We start from the raw sequence: 24,561 nt of genomic DNA on the forward strand, positions 1-24,561 counted from the left end.
ATACATTTAAAAGACTATGTTATGGCTTACATTTGCATTTAATGCACAATCATAGAAATTCGATCCAGGAATCAGTTTTGGCATACAACGGTTCAACTGAAAACAGTACTCCTGGCTTTTTAAACTCAAGATTGAAAAAAACCAAACAACTATTCCCTGTAGTCCGAGAAAATTTCAAGATATATCTATTTAAAAAAACATACCACAAACAGATACAAGGGAGACAAGTAAGAAAATATATTGTGTTACTATCTTTGTAAACGTGTTCCATTTCAAAATGTATATCTTAGAGTCTGGGAAATGTCCTATACAGATAAAACTAAACTTTGTTCCCTTTCCTTTGAACATATTTACAGTACATGGAACTACAACCTAAAAGTTTACATCTGCCTATATTTCTGGACACTTTGAACAAAAACACAAAGATGCATACTCAATTATCTAAGCATCAATTTTTTTGTATGGTAAAGTTATCGCAGATTAGCTAAGGAAAATTTAGAAAACATTAATATCAGATCTTGTGTAAAACACAAGATGCCAACACGTTATACATTCACTTTGGTAAAAACGGTATATACATGCTCTGTGCAACTTTCACATTGCAAAATATACATTAAATTTTTTTTTAATCTCAAAATTCTGAGACAAGAATTTTGAGAACAGAATTCTGAGAACAAAATTCTGAGAACAGAATATCTCAAAAGCAGATTTTTTTTTTTTAACTTAAGAAAGTGATGTCAGCGGACTGACTCGGTTCATAAAAGTTTTTACAAAATTCTTTGCTATTGACTTCGTATGTCTTACACTGCTGTCTTCATGAAGGAAAAAAATCACAAAGCTGTGAAGATTTTCAGCAAATATTTCCATATCTTTGCTGGCTAGTATCATGATCTTCATAATAATATGATGTAATAACAGTTCACAGCAATGTGAAATGCAAAACTTTGTTACACAGGTCTATTTTGGTCTTCAGTGAAGCTGTTCATTTCTTTCATCCAACCATACTGTCCCTTATTAGATCAACTCGAAGAGCTAGGTCTCTGAAAGAGGGCCGCTGATTTACAGTATTGTTCCAGCATTCTGTCATGATCACATAAATCTGTAAAAGAAAAATCACAAATGACAATGCAACAAAAATGCCTTCTTTAAGTTGGTAGATGACATAAGTTCAGAACTCTTGAGTTAATTTCTCCATATAGGTGTATGCATGTATATATGTTATGGCTCTGCCTAGAAATCCATCATATCAACTACTATGAACTTAAATAAAGCACAGTTATCCAAATATGTAAAACAGTAAAGTGACCTGAAATTCTCGGATAAAAAATTTTTGATTACCTCATCAGGACAGCCATCGGGTCTTGGTAATCTTCCATTATTCTTTAGGAGTTCTATCAAATGAAACACAATCATCTGTCCTTGCTTGTCATTGCCTATCATACGCATGAACTCCTGAAACACAAACCCACTTTCAGTGAGATTTGGAGAGTATATTTAGATTGAAGAATTTTTTTGCAACTTCTTTCAGTAAATGGGAAAAATATTTTTATCTATATTTTCTTATTTTTAAGATCTTCTTTGACGAGTTGTTGGATTCTATTTGCTAATATCTGTTGAGGATGTTCTCATCCATGTTCATCAGGGATATTGGCCTATGTTTTCTTTGTTAGTGGTGTCTTTGTTTTATTTATTTATTTATTTATTTATTTTTATAATTTATTTATTTATTGAATCACTGTGGGAAAAGTTACAGAGCTTTCGGGTTTAGGTCTCAGTCATGTAGATACCAAACACATTTCCCTTTACCAATACTCATTTTTAACCCCGAACCCCAATAGACCCCCACCTCCCACCCCTCCCAATTCTTTGTGAGGCAGATGAGTTCTAGTTAATACTCTATCTACTTTGACTAGATAGATTATTTTGATAGAAGATGCACAATTATTGTTTAGAGTTTACGACCCACCCCCCCCCCCCCCCAATCAGACATGCTGAAACAGCGTTGTGGAATGGTTTGCTTTCTACAACTTGGTTTAAGAATAAAATGATGTCGCGCGGCCGCAATAGCGGCCGCGCAGTTTTGAATTTCTGCTATTTTACTTATTGACCCTGGAAGAATTTCTATTAAAAGTTAGCTAGTTAAGAGATTGGTTTCTGTGCCCTGGAGTCGTGGCCGTGCCGGAGAGCCGCTCGTGGGGGGCAGCTGGCGACCTCGGTGGGGCGTGGGGGACGGCCCACAAAGCCCCCCTTCCCATGAGGTCCCCGCCGCTCCCCCGAGCCCGGCTCAAACCCGCTTTCCACAAGGCTCCCGTGCGGCCGCCATCTTTCTTTCCCGTCTTTGTTTTATTTTTAAGATCTTTTAAAAACAAACTAATTTAAGGATTGAATTCCACTTATAGTCATATTCTAAACAAAAATCATTAAATGAGAAAATTTTTGTAATGCCCTTTATATGATTGTAAAACATCTAACACCTACCCCAAGAAGGGTAAAAAGAAGTGAAATGAAAACATTTGCTTTGATCATTTTGTTGTTTTAATACATCATATGTTTCTACTGAAATTAAAAATCAATGATTTTTTAAAATGCAGAATAAATATATAAACATAAATGTCATTTGGTCAGGCCAGGTTGGATTCTCAGCACACTATATTTCCCCTCAAGCATTGTCAGGGTGATTCCTAAGGACAGAGCCAGGAGTAAATTCTGGGAACTATCGGTTTTGTACCCAAATCCAGTAATAATAATAATGATAATAATATTAATAATAATAATGGTCAATACTGGCAATAGACAAGTTCATATATAAGTTTAATTTCATTTATAATTAAACTAAGACAGACAAGTTCATAGGTAAGTTTCATTTCATATACAATTAAACTCTTATCCTAAGGTAAAATGAAATGAACAAAAATTTAAATGAACATCACGCATAAGGATGTTCACAAAGTTCACTGATGTACTATTTAAAAGGCGCACCAACACTTGTTTTTGGTCATTTTTGCTATTGTTTTTGGCGTAGGGGGTTGTTGGATCATACCTGGCTGTGCTCAAGGCTTACTCCTGATTTTGTGCTAAGGGATTCCTCCTGCAGTCCTCAGGGGACAATATTTGGTGCTGGGGACTGATCTGAGCTTGGCTATATGCAAGCTGTCTTATCTGCTGTACTTGTGACTTGTTTCTGGTCTTATAAACACTGTCATAGGTGTGAGAGGACATCTCATTGTGGTTTTAATTTACATTATTATTACATTATTTACTTACCAGATTATAAGTAATAATTAGTTTTATTTTCATGTACCAACTGTCGTATACTTTTTTGGATAAATATCTATTTAGATATTTTGCCCATTTATTTTACTGAGTTACTTGGTTTTATTTATTTTTTTTAACTTGGTTTTATTTTTAAGTTGCATGTTTTTTGTTTTTTTTTTTAAATCTGGGATAGTAACCCTTGTTAAGATGTATGATGTGCAAATATTTTCTCCCAATCAATAGGAATGTTTTTTTAAATTTTGATTCAAGTTTCTTTTACTATGCAAAAGCTTTCAGTCTGATATAATCACATTAGTTCATTTCTGTTTTTGTTTCCCTCCCATTGGAACAGAATAACCAAAGATATGGCAGATGTGAAGACTATGAAGTGTATTTACAAACCTTTTCAAAATTCAAGTTAATTTAATAATAAACCTAGACCTATTTTAGTGGATACTGTGTTATAAATGAAGAGTGAAAGGTACTAAAACGAGTCCTAGGCTTATTCTTTATCTTGGGAAAAGCTTCTCTCATGTTCAAAAGGTATATAAAAAGTACACTGACCGCTGGTGGACTCTTACTCTTCTCAATGTATGTGAAAAGCTCATACAGAACGACTCCAAAGCTCCAAACATCTGAAGCTACAGAAAACTTGCTCTCTGTCAGTGATTCTGGAGCATACCTGGAATATATGAAGAACATTTAAAAGACAGTTATTTGATGTGCCAACTTTTGTTCTTACCTGAAAATTATTAGACTAATACCATCCCTCTCTGCTAAATCCAAGGTGTACAGAAAAAAATGTGTGAGATGGTCTGAGGAGGAATCCCTTAGCACAAAATCAGGAGTAAGCCTTGAGCACAGCTATCTTCAAGAGGCCTGCTTTTTAATGTAGACTGATCTGTAAATTTAGATTTCAAGATTTTCACAATTCCATAAATGCAAATAGTGGTTTTATAAACTGCCTTGCCAAAGATCTGCTTTCTTCCTATGAATCTGGAAATTTGGTACATGTTAGTTAGAGAGTACCTGCGTGACCAATCCCCCAAAGAACCTGAGCGAGGCACTAGTCCCTCAGTAGCTTCCCTCCTTAGTTGAGGATATTTCTTGTATGTTGTTACAATACACTGCTGGAAGAATTAAATGTGTCCTACCACAGAAGCTTGTTATTGTTATCTTTCAGGTTTTAACTCTTTTCCCACTGCTGATTTTGTTTTGTTTACTTTCCCTAAGAGAAAATCACAACGTTTATTTCATTTCATGGTATGCTGAGTCTCCAGTCCTCCTAGTGATTGATCTAACCTGAGGTTTGTCTAGGGCAGGGTTTCAAAAACTTTTTCCACTGGTGACCCTTTTTTGCCCAAGATATAGATAAGGAACATTAGTTAGCACCACAAGACACACTTAAAAGTCAATACAAGGTTGATTTTAGATTAATTTTTGGTTGGTCTGGAGCGATAGCGATAGCACAGTGGGTAGGGCGTTTGCCTTGCATGTGGTCGACCCGGCCAACCCAAGTTCGATTCCTCTGTCCCTTTTGGAGAGCCAAGCAAGCTACCGAGAGCATCTCGCCTGCACAGCAAAGCCTGGAAAGCTATCCGTGAGGTATTTGACACGCCAAACACAGTAACAAGTCTCACAACGGAGACGTTACTGGGCCCGCTGGAGCAAATCAAACAACAGGAGGGCAGTGCTCCAGTGCTACATATTCAGAACATTCAGAAACCCTTTACTGTTGCCATAATTTTTTACAATCCCATATTCAGTTACAAAACCCTAAGTGGGGTCACAAAACAGTTTCAGAAGCTACAGTCTCAGGAACCTCTGACACACAAACATAATTTAAATACAATAGGCTCTTCATCATTAATCATCAGGGAAATGCAGATCAAAGCAACAATGAGACATCATCTCACACCACAGAGACTGACCCACATCCAAACAACCGGTGTTGGCCCGGATGTGGCGAGAAAGGGACCCTCCTTCACTGCTGGTTGTAATGCCCACTGGTTCAGCCCTTTTGGAAAACAGTATGGATGATTCTCAAAAAATTAGAAATTGAACTCCCATTTGACCCAGCAATATACCACTCCTGGGAATATATCCCAGAGAGGCAAAAAAGTATAGTTGAAGTGACATCTGCACTTGTTTTTTCATTGCTGCACTGTTTACAATAGCTAGAATCTGGAAAAAAACCCTGAGTGCCCGAAAACAGATGACTGGTTAAAGAAACTTTGGTACATCTACACAATGGAGTACTATGTAGCTGTTAGAGAAGATGAAGTCATGAAATTTACATACAAGTGGTACTACATGGAAAGTATCATGCTAAACAAAAGGAGTCAGAAAGAGAGGGGCAGACATATTCATCTGGGAAACATAAAGTAACAAAATAGGAGACTAACACCCAAGAATAGCCGAGATATGTACCAGGAGGTTTATTCTATGGCTTGGTGGCCAACCGCACACGCTAGGGCTAAGGCAGCTCAGATAGAGAAAGGAGCACCAAATAAAGGATGTTGGGAAGACCCGCCCGCCCAGGATGGGAGACTCATGCTGAAAGTAGACTATAGACCAAACATGATTGCCACTCAATTCCACTTTTGCAAACTACAGCACCCAAAAGGAGAGAGAGAACAAAAGGGAATGCCCTGCCACAGAGGCAGGGTGGGATGGGGAGGGGGGAACGGCAGGGTGGGAGGGATACTGGGATTAGTGGTGGTGGAGAATGGGCACTGGTGGAGGGATGGGTATTCGATCATTGTATAACTGAAACCCAAGCACAAAACTTTGTCTACAACTGTACCTCATGGTGTTTCACTAATAAAAATTTAAAAAAATACAACAGGAAAAATTATTTGGACTCTAGTGACAATACTCTAGAGACACAGTTGCTTCTAAAACTGAAAAATAAGTGGCTCTTTACAAGTTCATCTTTAAATGAATCCAAATTGCATATAAGAGAGGGGAATTGAGAATTCTAAGATTCTCGATTCTATAAATCCTTTTCTGGCTACTTAAGTTCTTAGTGACCTGTTGGGCCGAGCAATAGCATAGCGGGCAGGGTGTTTGCCTTGCATGCGGTCGACGCAGGTTCAATTCCTCCCCCCCCCTCGGAAAGCCCAGCAAGCTACAGAGAGTATTCCTCACGACAAGCCCGGCAAGCTACCCATGACGTATTCGATATGCCAAAAACAATAACAAGACTCACAATGAAGACATTACTGGTGCCCGCTCAGCAAATCGATGGACAATGGGTGGACAGTGCTACAGTGCTACAGTGATGTGTTATAGAATTTCTTTTGCACATATAACCTATTATGTACTAACCACAGGATTGACACATAATGATCATTCTATATTACATTATATTATTCTTATATTTACTTAAAATTTACATATTTATTAGTTTTAAAGTATGGGGTTTTTTGTTTTTTTTTTTTGCGGGGAGGCAGTGGGCATTTGGATCATACCCAGTGGTGCTTAAGACTTATTCCTGACTCTATTCAGGGATCACTCCTGGTGGGCTCAGGTGACAAAATCGGGTGCCAGGGACCAAAGTTGAACTGGCCGCATGCAAGACAAGTGCACTCCTGCTGCACTAATCACTCCATCCCAAAGGCTTGTTAGTTTTATCCCACAAAGGGATTGCAGCTTCCATAAAGATAGTGTACTATTGCCCCACTCTGTGCAAAAATATTTTTTTCCTTTGGTTTTCATGATTTAACTTTGTAATTTCCTTCCTAAACTGCACAAACTGTTTTTCTCTCTTCATCAATTAAGAATAAAACAAATTAGAAAGGATCATTTCCCATGTCAAAATAAAAACTTGACTCTTCTGCCTTTCACAGAGCATTAAATTTAGAAAACTTATAAATTATTTGTTTAAAACAAATGTAACTTTTGATAAAAATTTTTCTGTAAGCTTTTTGACAGCTTTATAATGCAAAAATGTCTCAATTCTCAATAACCAGGGAATCAGTTCTTTAGCATGTAATTATCAAGGAAGAGAATGCCCTTTTGCCCCTTATTTTCTATGGGAAGGTAAGGCCTAATTTTAGTGGGTGCCTCTTTCCAAGTATCAAAACCCTCTCCTACCATAAAGGTCACTGTCACTGTCCTCCCATTGTTCATCGATTTGCTCGAGCGGGCCCAGTAACGTCTCGATTGTGAGACTTTGTTGTTACTGTGTTTGGCATATCTATTACGACACGGGTAGCAAACGGGTAGCTTGCCAGGCTCTCTGAGAGGGGCGGAGGAATTGAACTTGGGTCAGCCATGTTGGCTGCGTGCAAGGCAAACGCCCTACCTGCTGTGCTATTGCTCCAGCCCATAAAGGTATAAAATTTTAATTTTTTCTTTGTTTGAAGCTAATCAATTAACATGGATGGTCACTCCAATTACCAAGTAAATTTAAAACTAAAATATGAGTCACAAATGGTCTTATTAAATTCTCTTCAAAAATGTTTCTTAATTTGAGAACATATATAAAATGTACCAAGAAGGATAAGAATTCTTTGTGCAATCTCTTGGCTGATTACTTCTGCTATGTTTCTTTTGTATTAATTTTTTAAATAATACAACCATTTTTTATCTTGTAGAAATATTTTCTGGATTGGGAAGGAATTTTGCTTGTAAATATATTTCCCCAGCACTTCTTTCCCCTACCCTGTAAATCTAAGCTTTCTTAATTCCATCAACAGAGCTCTTCTCTCAAGTTTTCTCTTAAAACTAGGGAAGGGGCTGGAGTAATAGCACAGCAAGTAGGCGTTTGCCCTGCACGCTGCCGACCTGAGTTCGATTCCCAGCATCCCAAATGGTTCCCTGAGCACTGCCAGGAGTAATTCCTGAGTGCATGAGCTAGGAGTAACCCCTGTGAATCGCCAGATGTGACCCAAAAAGCAAAAAAAAACAAAAAAAACCCCACAAAACTAGGGAATAGCAGCTCAGTAGGAAAGCACAGTCCTTATGAGACCTGGGTTTTATCCCTGAACCATTGGAGGTGTGTCCCACCATCACTACCACCACAAAACAACGATAAACTCTTTTCCCTGGATAGCATCACCCAACAGTGTAAGAAAATCTCCTTAATTATAACCATATCTTGATTTTTCGTGCTTCAGACTTAATGAACATTTCCACATTGAAGTTCTGTAGACAAGTCTGGCATATAAAAGAGTGGTTAGAGAGCTTGCAGCATGCACTTGACAAGGGTTTAATTTTATAAGTTTTATGTTCAAGATGTATTTTGTTCTGCAATATTTATTCAAAATTAAATGTTAATGATAAAATATCTCATTTTTCAAAACAATATGAATCATTCACACATGTTTTTATCATCATAAGCTTGCCTTGATTGTTCTTTACCTTTCCAAATATACAAATAGACATTTAGCTACTGGCAGTTTCATATTCCTTTTCAATATATATCTCTTTTCTTTCCCTTTCATGCCTTATTGCATTACAAGGGTTTCAATTATGATGGCAAAAAGAATAGTGAGAAAAGACTTTCTTGATTTTTAGTTTTTCATTGTAATTTAAGATATTAACTGTAGGGGTTTATAGGTATTCTTTAATGAAATATTTTACTGATGTACATAAAAATTTATGTAGAAATAATGCAACCAAAACATACAATTTTGGCATTTTTTTCTTGGCAAAGAATATAAAATTAAGTATTAAAGTTAATATTTAAATAAGAAAAGGACCTAAGAGAGTTGTCTCTCCAACAGAAGAGACTTTGTTAAGTTTCATTACAAAATGACTGCAATTTTTTGTAAAAATGGTGTTACATAAAGCTATCATGTTTTCTGGGAGCCAGAGTGATCGTGCAGTGTGTAGAGTTCTTGCCTTTCATGTAGCTGACCTGGGTTCAATCTCTACTCTTTAAAAAATATTTGTAGTACCATTATAATTACTCTTGTGGAAAAAACACACAAATTTGTTCTATATCATTGGTGTTTTCATCTTCCTTGATTTTCAGATTTGCAATTAGGAAAATTGGGATTATTTGTGAAATTTACAAGTACAAAATTAAATTGGACTGCATATGGATTGCTATGAATTTAGCAACAGAAAAATTAGCTATTTCTAATAGTTGATAAATACCCCCAAATATTTACATGGTCATACTTATTAGCAATTTTACTGAAGCCAAATACCTGAATGTCAAGAATAACTATTTTTTGGTGGCGGGGGTTTGGATGGGGGCGGGGTGTTGTGGGTTAGACCAGGGAGTACTCCCTGGTGGTGTTCAGGGCTTATTCCTGGGCTCTGTGATCAAGATCACTACTGGTGTGCTCAGTGAACCAATGGGGTGCCAGGGATCGAAACCAGGTTGGCCAAGTGCAAGGCAAATGCCCTACCCGCTATACTATGGCTCCAGTACTGTGTTCTTAACTAAAATAAACAAAATCAATCCTTGACATTAACATCAGAGTCCAATAAAATAATCTCAATAGCATTATTTCAGTAGATGAATAAACTCTAACTAAAATCTATTTGAAAATTTATCGAAAAACAAAACATTTAAATATAACTTCAAATCTATTCCTCTAAAATGCACCATACATGAACAAAGGGGTAAGAAATACTTTAACATCAAAGAGAAATCAATATAGTGTGTAATACTTTAAAAATACTAAGTCTGTATACTTCTTATGTTAACAATTTTAATTGAAGATCTAAATTTCACTTCAAATTTCTGTAACATAAAAAAATCAATAAATGAGAGATTAATCATCATCACAATTAAAAGTTAAAAGCACAAACCCTGTGATCAGACTAAGTGTAAGTGCCAGCTCTACTATTTACTGGTCATGTCAATTTAAGCAAGCAAACCTGGCTATACCTTAGTTCCGTTGTGCTTAAGATGGAGATTACAGTGTACTTAGGGTTTTAGGAAAGATTAAATGAGATAACCTATGAAATTCATTTACCCTACAGTAGTTAATATTACAAAATTTTGCTTGTTACTATAAAAATAAATATATAAAAAACAAACAGTAACAAGTTTAAAGTATGTACTCTAAAAAGTCATTTTATCAAATTAAAATAAACTCACCAGAATATGGGGCTTTCACCAGGTTCTTTCACTTTGTAGTACTCTTTGTCTTGTGGTAAGACTTTTGTTAATCCAAAATCTCCTATTTTAACTCTGTTTTCATTTTCCACCAATATATTCCTTGTTGCCAGATCCCTGTGAATATATCTTTTTGTACCAAGATATTCCATGCCCTATAAATAGAATAATTTTTTCAGCTAATTTTGAAAAGTCTTACCTTTATATTCTATCTTAAATATTTATGAAAAATTAGAGTATATTTTAATAATTACTGCAACATGCTCTTTTCTCTATAAAAAATATAACATTAAGTACCTTGCATATCTGAGATGTATACTGCAGAAGTCTCTTATGATCTATACGGTCTTTATGTTTTTGGAGATAGTCTCGTAAACTTCCATATGGCAAATATTCCATAATTAATCTTAGATTACGCCGGCCTTTTAACATACAAATGGGAACATAATGCTTTTTTGGTATCATTTCTAACTGATCAAGTATTGGAAAACAAACATATATAATTACAAAAGACAAGATTAACATGATGAAATTTGATGAGTAAAGGTGATATTGTAGTCAAAAACATGCTTTTTTTCAATAAAGTTCTGAAAAGAAGTTTTAAATTTCTTTAAACACAGAGTCTGTACAAACCACAATATGCTGATATGAAAACTTCCTAATTCATACAAATGTGAACAAGTATTATCTAATTTTAAAATGTATTTTCACACAAAATATGGGCAAAGGTCATGTATTTCTTTACATATGATATGTTAATAAACTTAAATAGAAATGATAACCAATATCCTTAGTAACATAGTGACAAAGAGGATCCATCAACTAGCCAAAGGTATCCCACAGTGAGAGTCCACATAAACCAAGCACAATTTTTTGTGCTAATACATGTTTTCTCTCTGGGTACTGATCTAGGATAGGTACAAATTTTGAGACATTATGTTTCTAATACTCAGGATATCAAAGACATGCCTTGAGTTCAAAACAGGTTTCAATGGGCAACATACCAGCACTGTAACACACTCCTTTATACTTTACAATGTTGTCATGCTGCAGGGATTTAAGGATTTCTATTTCTCTTTCAAAGTCTCTGAGGTGCTCTTCAGTGCTGTGCTGGAGTTTCTTCACAGCCACTACCTCACCAGTATTGTCCTGTAAGGGATCATATCGGCACATCTCCACACTTCCAAAATTACCCTAAAGAATACATAACATTAGGATAAAAACATCTTTTTCCTGACAAACTACTAATTCTAATTAAACAGATAATTGCAAGTATTTCTTAAGCTTACATTAGACAACTTTCAGAATAAGAAAAAGGAGGGCTGCTAACTTATAAGACTGTTAGTTAGGTTTTTCTTTTTTTTTTTAAATCTGGACCTTTGTTCTGAGCCTGGGATGGTGCCAGGGAACACTGACTCCTTGAAGTCCAACAGCCCAGTCTTCTTGGACCTCTCATTTGCCTCCAGATCCTCACTCCTGCATGTCTCCTCCTATTGTTATATAGTCACCAAAGCCTGATGCAGCCCAGATGGCCAGCAGGACCATACCTCCCAGCAGGGACCACATATGCAGTTTCCATGAACTTAACTGAAACGATTTATAATTTCAATTATAATGAACATATAATGTGCAATTTTGATTAATAAGCTAATTAGACTAATGAAGAGAGGAAGATTACAAGTCTCAAGGATGTTCAAATATTATTTCTAGATATAATAATGTAAAAAGCAGAAACTTTAAAAGAGAAAGAGAAGTCTGAAAAGTGAACAATGAATCGTAGAGTAACTACTAAGTCACTGGAAGGTAATGTTATTAAAGTTATTTAGTTTCCAACTACCACCCATGAATAAAGATAGATGCCACATTTCCTTATGTGGCATACATACATGTCTACAAATTATTTTTTTCTTTGTTTTGCTTTTTGAGTCACACCTGGCGTTGCACAGGGGTTACTCCTGGCTCATGCACTCAAGAATTACTCCTGGCAGTGCTCAGGGGACCATATGGGATGCTGGGAATTGAACCCGGATTGGCTGTGTGCAAGGCAAACTCCCTACCTGCTGTGCTATCGCTCCAGTCCCTACATATTATTTTTAAAGCATATTTTTAAGAAGTTAAATTTAACTGAATTTGATTTATTGGAAATATTGAGTCAGTTAAATTCAAATGAAATTTTAAGGCACTCCTAAAAAATACATTCTCTTAAGACAAGAATACATTGTAATAATCTCAGATAATATTCATAAAAATAAATCTATCAACATTAAAACAGACAATCAAAATTATATAAGGGCCATATTAATGGTATCTTATATGAAAAAGCAATTTGCAATTAGAAATCAATGAAATAATTCAAAACAAACAGTATCTATAATTTACAACAATCAACTAGTGCTGGCATTTGTATCAATTCACAATTTATGAAAACCTTAGAAATTGTGACTGGAGTGAAAATAAATGAGTATATATTTAACACCCTTATTGTATAATTATTAATTTGCCATTTATCTCTTCCAATTAAGCTGTAAACTCTACAGAAGCAGTAACTACATACCAAATTCACCATGAAATGTAGTCCCTGATACTAAGGACTCAAATATTTCTACAAATTAATATGATTGAGGCCTGAGAGATGAAACAAGGGGGTTAAAGTGTTTGCCTTACATGCAGCTGACCCCCAATTCGATCTCTAGAACGTGAACACCATTAGGAATGACCCAGAAGCCAAATAAATAAATAAATAAACATCATTTCAGCTGAAAAAAACATGAAAGTAATTCAGTCTCTCCCAATGATATCTGGTTCTCAGATTACCCTTTTTGGCTTTATCCACTGTCTTTAAAAGCTCTCATTCTCAGAATTAAGGGTGGTTAAGTTAACTAGATAAGTTAGTCATTAATTTTATTGGCTTTTTGGAATTTTAAACATTGACTCTTTTCTTAGAAAATGGCCTCAGTAATACAAATATTATATATTCATTTTTGCACTAAAATTAAGGAGAAAAGTAGCACTGTAGCACAGTCCTCCTGTCGTTCATCGATTTGCTCGAGTGGGCACCAGTAACATCTCAAAACAAATTGTGAGACTTGTTGTTACTATTTTTGGCATATCAAATACATCATGGGTAGCTTGCCAGACTTTGCCGTGCTGGTGGAATACTCTCGGTAGCTTGCCAGGCTCTCCGAGGGGGGCGGAGGAATCGAACCCGGGTCGGCCACGTGCAAGGCAAACGCCCTACCTGCTATGCTATTGCTCTGGCCCAAGGAGAGAAGAATAAGAAGAAAATTCAAAAGCATATTAAAATTGTCCACATTAACCAAAAATATTAAATTTTATGAGATTATTACATGTATGGATTTTATTTTCTAAAACTTTATATTCTGTTAAAAAACTTATATAATCATACCAACAGGCTAAATTGAAGGACTAAAGAAATTAAAAATGGTTTAATCAGAATCACATATAAATTAAAGATGTCAGGATTTTGTAACTAATCACTAGGTTCCCAATCTAATTATAGTAGTTTTGGCCTTGAAAGTATTTTCATACAAATAACAAATCAGATTTATTCTGACAAAAAATCCATTAAAATAATATAACTTATACACTTTCAATAATGTACTATTTGCAATATTATCCCTGGGTGGGAATAAAAATTATTTTCTTTATATGATGTGCCACTAAAAGATAACAACAGAAGATGATAACACAACTAAAACTATACAAACAAAATCATATTCACATGTGATATAGTGGAAACAGAATGTATGTGGAATAAAAAAGGTTCTGGTCTCCTATCTGTGAATACCTTAGCTGTTGGACCATAAGCAAACTAATTAACTTCTCTGAACCTTAATTTTTCTTACTCTGAAATAAAGTGGTTGCTCTTAAGCCTAAGCATCATTTCCCAAACTGTCCCAGAGAACATTTTCTAGGAGATGCCAATAAATAATTTTAAAGGGGGAGACAAAAAATCTCATAAAATTTTAACAAACTGCACAGTACACTAAAAAATTGATACCATCAAATTATGGTTAAGATATCCAGTATGGTTGGCAGCCTCTCAGATATATCTAAGATATCCATCTTCTGATCCGCATGCTTTTACAATCCTGACTGCCTGAGTATAAACTGGATTAACATACTCATCATTAAGAACTCACTTATAATGAAGAGTATGTGTCATGAATGCTAAGATGCCACCCAGAGATTAGGTGCTTCTAAAAAGACCATCATTTCCATTTGAATTATTCTTGGCTGAATGCTGTGAGGCAGTCTTTTGCAGAGGCCCAAGTGAGTTTGGAAGTAGATATTCTGAGGTCTATCAATAACTATGTGGAAAAGCATGGAATTATCCTAGTCAACACTTCAGAGGAGACTAATAGCAACTGGTTGGCAACTTGCTTGTAGACCAAGGAAAGACCTTAAGCTAGAACCATCAGCTAAGTTACTTGTAGACTCCTGACTTGCCTAAACTGATAATGAGTAATAATAAGTTGATTTTAAATGTTAAGCTTTAGGTTAACTTGTTATATGAAAATAGATAATTTACACACTTCAAACACTTCCCCCCCCCCCCGTAATTGTCTTTGGAAACATTCCTGTAAATACTTTATAAACAAGGAACAATGGCAAACAATAGCCCATGCAACCTCCAATGTTTTAGTGAAACTGGATCAGAATATTTAGCATGGATCAGACCTAAGTGAAGCAAGTCTTAATAATGTATCCAGACCAAGATCCAAAGTTTAAGGTCACATGATATAGAACACTATTAGCAAGTTTAGGAGAAAGCTTACCATTATGATTGGACATGCAAATAACTCTTTTCAGGTTCATACTTAGAACAAATAGGCTATTATGCATAGCTGTGTTAACATGGTCCAAAGTTCAATCACTATAAACAATCAGATTATTTATCCCGAAGAAGATTAAAAACAAAAAAAAGGAGGTGGAAGGCTGGAGAGACAGTACAGAGGGTAAGGTGCTTGCCTTTTATGAGGCTGACCCATGTTTTCGATTCCTGGCACTAACATGGTCCTCCAAGCCCATCAGCAATGATCTTTCAGCACTGGGCCACGAGTAAACCTTGAAGACTGCAGTATGGCCAAAATCAAACAAGCAAAAGCAAAAAACCCTGTTACATCTTACCTTGCCAAGTTGCTGTAGAAATTTCAAGTGTCTCTCTTCAAACTGTGTAGGATCACGGTCTTCAAAAGCACCGGAAAACCCTAAGGTGCCTATGCGCATATTTGGCAGCATGTCATTTTCTGTTAATAATTCATAATCTACAATAAAAATAGAAATTTTACTTTTTGTAGGCATACGGAAGGGGTAGGTCTCCACTAGGGACTATTCCCAATTATTCTTGGCCATGCAGGCCTGAGAGTTAAATGTTAGGGTCCCTATGAATGTAGTGCTGCTAGATCTTGTGGTGCCAAAGAATACCAGGGCTAACTGGGGAACGTTTGAAGACCACAAAGGCCACAACTGGCATTGCTCAGGGGCCTTCAGGCTATATTCAGCAGTGCTGGGAGAGGGGACGATACATGTATTACTGGGTATTGAACAAGGGAGCGTCCCATGCACGAAAGGCATGTACTGTATCTTCGTGGTCTCGATTCTGGTATTTGTGGACTTGTATTGAAGAAGAAAGTTCCTGGTCAGAGACATTTATAGTTAGCTTCATATTTTATGGAGAAGAGGCAAAATAAATCTGTATCATACAAAATAAATTGTAAAATACGTAAAAACTAGTTTAAAACTATTCTTAAAAATTCAGCTAAACCAAATACACTTCTATAATATACTGCTTAGTAACTGGCAAGTTAAAATTATGTAATCAAAGAGGAAAAGATGTTTTTTAAAAATTGGAAAGGCTGTTCAATCTAGGACACTAATATATATATATATATATATATATATATATATATATTATATGTAGGAAGTCAAATGAACATAATAAATTAAGAGAGTCTGAAGGCAATTTTTAGAAGAGGTTACAAAATTAATAGTTTTATTATATATCTCCACAGGCTCAGACGAGCCTCATCCATGAGTGAATCTGCTGACAAACCCAGGTATGCTAACTTGTGATTGGAACCTCCAGGTTTGCACAGAGTAAGGAATGGGCAACCTCCCCCGGCAACTCCCTGCACTTCCAGTAGCCTGGCAGTCATGCCCAGGAACTGCCTCTGGCACCATATCGGTTCATTAAAGGCCATGATCCAGAGACTTACATCTGAATCTCTAGGAAGAGAGCAATGCAGAACAATATGCCATCGAGATACCTCTGGACTCCAAGGTCACCATCCAGTTAAAAAAAAAATTAACCTCAGCTCTATAACAGTATTTGAAATTTTAGAATTCTTGGAGCGCGCGGCTCTAAGAGTATGAGTGACATCTCATACTCTACACCACTGATGTACCAAGAGTAGCACACCACATTTGATGAGGTGTAAAGCAGAAGGCAACCCATCTCAGGGAGAAAAATAGTAATAATAATAATAATACATAAACATACACCTATATATGTACATATTTAATTACACAAATATGTATGTGATTATGTTGTTATTACAACATATTATTAACATATTAACATATCTCGCCCGCACGGCAGAGCCTGGCAAGCCACCCGTGATGTATTTGATATGCCAAACACAGTAACAACAAAATCTCCAATGGAGACGTTACTGGGCCCGCTGGAGCAAATCGATGAACAACGGGAGGGCCTTTACTTTACTTTTACCTTTACATATTTAACCTTTAACAACATGTTAGTAATCATATATATATATATACATACACACACACACACACACACACACACACACACACGAACTTAATGGCTCCAGGGTGAAATACAATAATCTTCACATACTTCCCTCTAAGGAAATTTTCTGAATCATTTTTAATAGATTATATATAACAGGGCTGGAGCGATAGCACAGCGGGTAGGGCGTTCGCCTTACAAGCGGCCAACATGGCCGACCCGAGTTCGATTCCTCCGCCCCTCTCGGAGAGCCCGGCAAGCTACCGAGAGTATTCGATATGCCAGACACAGTAACAACAAAGTCTCCAATGGAGACGTTACTGGGCCCGCTCGAGCAAATCGACGATCAACGGGAGGGCCTTTACCTTTTACCTTTACCTTATATATAACAAGCAATACAAAATAAGTTATTTATTTTTTTTTAAGGGCAAGGTTTAGAATTGGAATGGAAACATTTGAAGTATGGTGGTGGGTAGGTGTAATGGTGGTGCGACTGGTGTTGGAATATTAACTGTAACAAATTATTATGGACAACTTTATAAAAATAAAATAAAATTTAAAAAATTTTAAATATAACAAGGATGAAAGGGAGAATCAGTAAGATCACTCTGTCAATACATACCTGGTGTAAACAAACTATTAAGATCTCGTATTATGGCTCTGAAAGAAGGTCTAAAATCTGCTTCATAATCCATACAATTATTAATAAGATTTGCAAGTTCTGTCCATTTTGGTGCAGGAAGCTGGTGCCTGTCTTCATAAAACTGTAGCTTCTATAGTGATAAACAATATGTTGAATAAATTATATAACTGTGTAATACTGACTTTCCACTTAACACTTATGGATTATAAATATCATATCATATGAGAAATATATGGGATTAAAGGAACAATTCTGTATCACAGACTATATAAACTTACTCTTTGAGAATCCAAAGCACTGAGAGGCTTATCCCCTCCACTGCAGATTTCCCACAAGGTGGTACCGAAACTCCATTTATCTGTTGCCAAGTTTAAATTTTTAGGATTTTCAATGCATTCGGGGGGCACCCATGGTATTCTTTCCTGAAGAACTTTTAAACGACAGAAATAAAGTGTGGTCAAATTTTTCCCAGAAATAAAATAATAAGCTTTTTAGTATACAAAAAAACTCTTAAACTGATTTAAACAATCAGGTGTTTTAATTTGTTTGGAGTGAACATGAACTTATAGCTGAAAGCAGGTCAACTTTTTTTTTTAAAACTAGAAGGGTTACTTGAGATGATAAAATTTATTATCTCAGTCTTAAACAATGCCAATACTGAAATTCAGAAAGATGTTAGCCCAAATATTTAGCCCAAAGTGGTATACAATTTGTCAGTAATACAAAGAGAGTAAGAATCCTATAAAATGAATCTTGAATCAGCCAAGCACTTTTGCATTAAATCATGTCTCAACTAGAATCCCATACTTTACCTCTTATTTATTCTGCATTAAAAACTATCATTTTTCAGGGCTGGTGTTATAGTATAGTGGGTAGGGTGTATCCCATATGGACCCTGGAGCACTGCCAGAAATGATATCTGAGTGCAGAGCTAGGAGTAACCCCTGAGCACTGCCAGGTGTGGCCAAAACCAAACAAAAAATAATAATTTTCCATATAAAATCTGTCTTAAAGAAGCCAAATGATATTTTTGGTATTCTAAAAAACAAAGTATAAGTAGTAAAGATAATTTTAGTCTCATTACAAAATGTTCTCTAGACAGAAAAATAAGATTAATAGGCACTTATCATTATGATAGATGACTGCCAAACTTGTAGTATGTTAGTGTATAAAATTCGTTATAGACGAGTTGTGTTTAGATCATGTTATTTCACAAGTAGTATTTATATAAGCTTTAATCCCATCAAAAAAAAGCACTCAAAAAAGGTGGGAGTACTCAAACTCAAACTTAAATTCTGGCATAAATACATACAGGTAAGTAAAGAAAAAACTTAAATAGTAAATAAAAAGAGCATAATTAGGGATATTTGATATTAGTGAAGCAATTTGAATACTTTGCTGTATAATTAAGAGATTAACGAGCACTTAAAGGCTTATTTCCCCCACTATCCCAATAGGTTATCTCCTGTATCATTCCCCATTCCAAAGAATATAATTTCCTTGAGTAAGCTATCTAAGATTCTATAACATTTCCTGCCCTGGTTAACTCTGGTTTCATTGTCAGGTCAGCAAGTTTAAGCACTATTGGTTCACACTAGATACCATGTGTCAATGCACAAAAATTTATGAATTCATGTTCTAAGTTTAGACTATTTAATTTTAGAAATAGCTAAGAGGCTGGAGTGATAGCGCAGCAGGTAGGACGTTTGTCTTGCACTCAGCCGACCCGGGTTCAATTCCTCTACCCCTGTCCGAGAGCCCAGCAAGCTACCGAAGGTATCCTGCCCGCATGGCAAAGCCTGGCAAGGTACCTGTAACGTATTAGATATGTGAAAAACAGTAACAAGTCTCACAATGGAGAGGTTACTCGGCCCGCTGAAGCAAATTGATGAACAACCGGAGGATAGTGCTTCAGTGCAGTGCTAATGAAATATAGTATCTGGATCAAAAAACTCAAATATTTGACTGAAATAGTTACTTTAATTGTATTAGAACTTAAATCCAATAATTTTTTTAAATTTTAGGTTTCAGAAAGTCAGAATTTGATGACTAATGAAGTGAATTACAATCTCATGCTAAATATTTTATCTTCTCAAATACTTAGTGACTAAAAAAATTAACTGGTTCAACCAGAAAACTATAAATCAGAAATATAAAAATAAATTTGTAAAAAAAAATACAAGTGTGTTAAGAGAACCTGTGGGAACAAGCAAAAGCAGATAGAAAGGGAATTATATCAATAGAAGCATTCAAAATAAAAAACAAAATGTAATTTGACTCCTATGGCTAAAATAATAAGTTATGGTGACAGTCATGATCCTCCCGTTGTTCATCGATTTGCTTGAGTGGGCCCAGTAACATCTCCAACATGAGACTTGTTGTTACTGTGTTTGGCATATCGAATACGTCACGGGGAGCTTGCCAGGCTCTGCTGTGTGGGCAAGATACTCTCGGTAGCTTGCTGAGCTCTCAGAAGGGCAGAGGAATCGAACCCGGCTCAGCCAGGTTGGCTGTGCGCAAGGCAAAATAGTCAATAGTGAGTGGAAGAAAATAATAAAAGAGCATAAAATGAAATAGAAGCCAATGAAAAACAGAATTATGACCTATACTTTAAAAAAAAAAAAGAGGACAGCCGGTTTTCAACCCCTGAGCCGCGTGGGACGGGCACAGAGGCCCAGCTCTTGGCAACAAAGCTGAACGGCTCCAATTCCAACAGGTACAGCCCGCCCCCAAGGGCCTGGGTTCCTCTCTGGGCACGCGCAGCTAGAAACAGCCCCGAGACAGCCGGTTTTCAACCCCTGAGCCGCGTGGGACGGGCACAGAGGCCCAGCTCTGGGCAACAAAGCTGAACGGCTCCAATTCCAAACAGGAGACATTCCCAACTCCTCGCCCACTGCCAGGGACTCGTTCCGGAGCCGCGGCCGCTAACGCGGCCGCGAAATATTTTCCCACTACATATGCCATAGGAACCATAAGCTAACTTCTTAGATGGAAACTTCTCTATTTTAGCTCAGCCACTAGAAATACAGTTGCCAATAACTCATAAGCCTATCTTAACTCACACTGCATATCAAGCAGAATAGTAACACTGAACGTGAAGGACTAAACCACACCTCTCACAATGGTAAAGCAACGCAAAAGCCCACCAAACATTCATATTGAAGAGTCTAGCCCAGATGACACCAACAGTACTGTAGTGTTAGACAACCTCTCTGACAAGGAATTCAGAAGGGAGCTACTTAGGATGCTTAGGGAATTAAAAGAAACAATGGAAAGCAATGCCAATAGAAGACAAGAGGATCTGAAGGCAGAAATGAGGAAAATGCAATCAGAAATGTCAGACCTGAAAAATCTCGTAGGCGAATTGAAAAGCTCAGTGGAAGGCCTCAGCAGCAGAGTAACAGCGGCTGAGAACAGAATCAGTGAGCTCGAAGATGAAGTTCAGAGACTCTCCCGAAAAGAGCAGAAAATGGAAAAGAGACTCACAATTCGGGAACAGATGGCAAGAGAAGATCGTGATGAAGCCAAGAGGGGTAACATAAGAATTATTGGAGTCCCAGAGGGACAGGAAGAAAACCTCGATGAAGAAGAAACTGTCAAAGACATCATTGCTACAACATTTCCAGAGCTGAAGAAAACTTGTGACCACATTCAGGAGGCCCGAAGGGTACCAGCTAGAAGAAATCCGAATAAAAATACCCCAAGACACATTCTGATCAAAATGACCAAAACCTTAGACAGAGACAAAATTCTGAAAGCAGCAAGATCGAAGAAAGAAATCTCTTACAAAGGAGCATCCTTAAAATTCACAGCTGATTTTTCTGATGAAACCCTCATGGCCCGAAAACAGTGGTGGGACATAGTAAAAAAAACTCAATGAAATAAATGCCTCCCCCAAAATACTTTTCCCAGCAAGACTCTCATTCATAATAGAAGGAACAACACACAGTTTCACAGACAAACAACAGCTCAGGAACTTCATAGACTCAAAACCATGGTTACAAGAACAACTAAATGGGCTACTTTAAGGCAAGAAAGGCCCCTCAAATACACCAAATTTTAACATAACAATGGGACAAAATCCCATAACAATAATCTCTCTCAATGTCAATGGGCTAAACGCACCAATTAAAAGACATAGAGTGGCAGGATGGATTAGAAAATTGAACCCAACATTCTGCTGCCTGCAAGAAACGCATCTCAATAGTCAAAGCAAACACAGACTCAGAGTCAAAGGCTGGAAAACAATCCTACAGGCAAACAGCTCCCATAAAAAAGCTGGGGTAGCCATCCTTATATCAGACCACATTGATTTCAGAGTGAGGAAGGTCATAAGAGACAGTGAAGGCCATTACTTATTGATCAGAGGATCTGTACAACAGGAAGAACTTACAATAATAAATGTATATGCACCTAATGAGAGACCAGCAAAGTACTTAAAACAACTACTCATAGATTTGGAAAAAGACATCAATAGCAACACAATACTAGTGGGAGACTTCAACACTGCTTTGTCACCTCTTGATAGATCAACCAGACTCAAGCTTAGCAAGGACATACTTCATTTGAGGGAAACAATGGAAGAAAGGGACTTAGTAGATATATACAGGACACTTCATCCACAAAAAGCTGAATACACATTCTTCTCAAGCGTACATGGAACATTCTCCAAGATAGACCACATGCTGAGCCACAAAACATGCCTCCATAAAATTAAGAAGGTAGAGATTGTATCAACAATCTTCTCAGACCATAATGCGCTGAAATTAGAAGTAAATCACACACAAAAACAGAAAACTAAATCAAACACCTGGAAATTAAACAGTGCACTATTGAACAACGAGTGGATTAGACAGGAAATCAAAGAGGAAATCAAAAGATTCCTAGAAACGAATGAAAATGAGAACACGAGTTACCAAAACTTATGGGACACAGCAAAGGCTGTGTTAAGAGGAAAGTTTATAGCTCTACAAGCATTCCTCAGGAAGGAGGAGCGAGCACACATAAGTAACCTAACCTCACAGCTTAAGAGCTTGGAGAAGGACCAAAAAAAGGAGCACAACCCGAACAGGAGAAAGGAAATAATAAAACTCAGAGCAGAGATTAATGAGATGGAAACCCAAAAAACAATCCGAAAGATCAATGAAACCAAGAGCTGGTTCTTTGAGAAAATTAACAAGATCGATAAGCCTCTAGCAAAACTCACAAAGAAAGGGAGAGAGAAAACCCTAATAAACCGAATCAGAAATGAAAAGGGGGTCATTACAACAGAAACCACAGAAATTCAGAGGATCCTCAGGGAGTACTTTGAGAAGCTTTATGCCACGGAACGTCAAAACCTCGAGGAAATGGATAAATTCCTAGACTCCTACAGACTCCCAAGGCTGAACCAAGAAGACCTGGAATACCTGAACAGACCTATCACCATCAAGGAAATTGAAATGGTAATAAAAAGTCTCCCCAAGCACAAAAGTCCTGGCCCGGATGGATTCACTAGTGAATTCTTCCAAATCTTTAAAGAGGACTTACTCCCAATACTCTTTAAGCTTTTCCACGAAATTGAAATATCAAAAACACTTCCAAACAGTTTCTACGAAGCAAATATCACAATGATACCAAAAGCAGACAGAGATACCACAAAGAAAGAGAATTACAGGCCGATATCCCTGATGAACACAGATGCAAAGATCCTCAACAAACTACTAGCAAATAGAATCCAACTACTCATCAAAAAGATCATACACCATGACCAAGTAGGATTCATCCCAGGGATGCAAGGATGGTTCAACATTCGGAAATCAATCAACATAATCCACCATATCAACAAAAGAAAAGATAAAAAGCATATGATCATATCAATAGATGCAGAGAAAGCATTTGATAAGATCCAGCACCCCTTTATGATGAAAACCCTAGCCAAAATGGGTATAGAGGGGACCTTCCTCAACATAATTAAAGCCATCTACCACAAGCCTACAGCAAGCATCATCCTCAATGGGGAAAAACTGAGAGCCTTCCCTCTAAGATCAGGGACGAGACAGGGATGCCCACTCTCTCCACTGCTGTTCAATATAGTACTGGAAGTACTTGCAATAGCGATTAGGCAGGAAAAAGATATTAAGGGCATTCAGGTAGGAAAGGAAGAAATCAAGCTCTCACTATTCGCAGATGATATGATACTCTACTTAGAGAACCCAATAACTTCCACCAAAAAACTCTTAGAAACAATAGACTCGTATAGTAAAGTTGCAGGTTATAAAATCAATACCCAAAAGTCCATGGCTTTCCTATACGCAAACAGTGAGAGAGAAGAAAGCAACATGAAAAAAACAATCCCATTCAGAATTGTGCCCCAGAAAATCAAGTACCTAGGAATCAGCTTAACTAAAGAAGTAAAGGACCTGTACAAAGAAAACTACAAAACGCTACTTCAGGAAATAAAAGAGGACATGAGGAAATGGAAAGATATCCCCTGCTCATGGGTCGGGAGACTTAACATTGTCAAAATGGCAATACTACCGAAAGCATTGTATAAATTCAATGCTATCCCTATAAGGATACCCATGACATTCTTCAAAGAAATGGAGCAAACACTCTTGAAATTTATATGGAACAATAAGCCCCCACGAATAGCTAAAGCAATTCTTGGGAAAAAGAAAATGGGAGGAATCAACCTCCCAAACTTCAAACTGTACTACAAAGCAGTAATAATTAAAACAGCATGGTACTGGAACAAAGGCAGAACTGCAGACCAATGGAACAGGGTTTAATACACTGACATTTCTCCTCAATCATATGCTCATCTAA

At 36.8% G+C, this 24,561-nt stretch overlaps 1 protein-coding gene across 1 annotated transcript in view; it reads right to left on the bottom strand.

Moving 5' to 3' along the window:
• Nucleotides 1-215: 215 nt before the first annotated feature.
• JAK2 (Janus kinase 2) overlaps nt 216-24,561 on the bottom strand; it is a 122,253-nt gene continuing 97,907 nt past the window's right edge. Inside the window, exons 15-23 of the mRNA XM_056106906.1 lie at nt 18,033-18,184; nt 17,734-17,884; nt 15,488-15,624; nt 11,341-11,530; nt 10,634-10,758; nt 10,319-10,491; nt 3,820-3,937; nt 1,339-1,452; nt 216-1,099 (exon numbers count right to left, since the gene is read on the bottom strand). Coding sequence (XP_055962881.1) covers nt 992-1,099; nt 1,339-1,452; nt 3,820-3,937; nt 10,319-10,491; nt 10,634-10,758; nt 11,341-11,530; nt 15,488-15,624; nt 17,734-17,884; nt 18,033-18,184 — 1,268 coding nt within the window. The 3' untranslated portion in view covers nt 216-991. The remainder of the gene's footprint in view (nt 1,100-1,338; nt 1,453-3,819; nt 3,938-10,318; nt 10,492-10,633; nt 10,759-11,340; nt 11,531-15,487; nt 15,625-17,733; nt 17,885-18,032; nt 18,185-24,561) is intronic.

Source organism: Sorex fumeus, unplaced genomic scaffold (assembly GCF_029834395.1).
Source record: "Sorex fumeus unplaced genomic scaffold, SorFum_2.1 ptg000149l, whole genome shotgun sequence".
Taxonomy (NCBI): Eukaryota; Metazoa; Chordata; class Mammalia; order Eulipotyphla; family Soricidae; genus Sorex; species Sorex fumeus.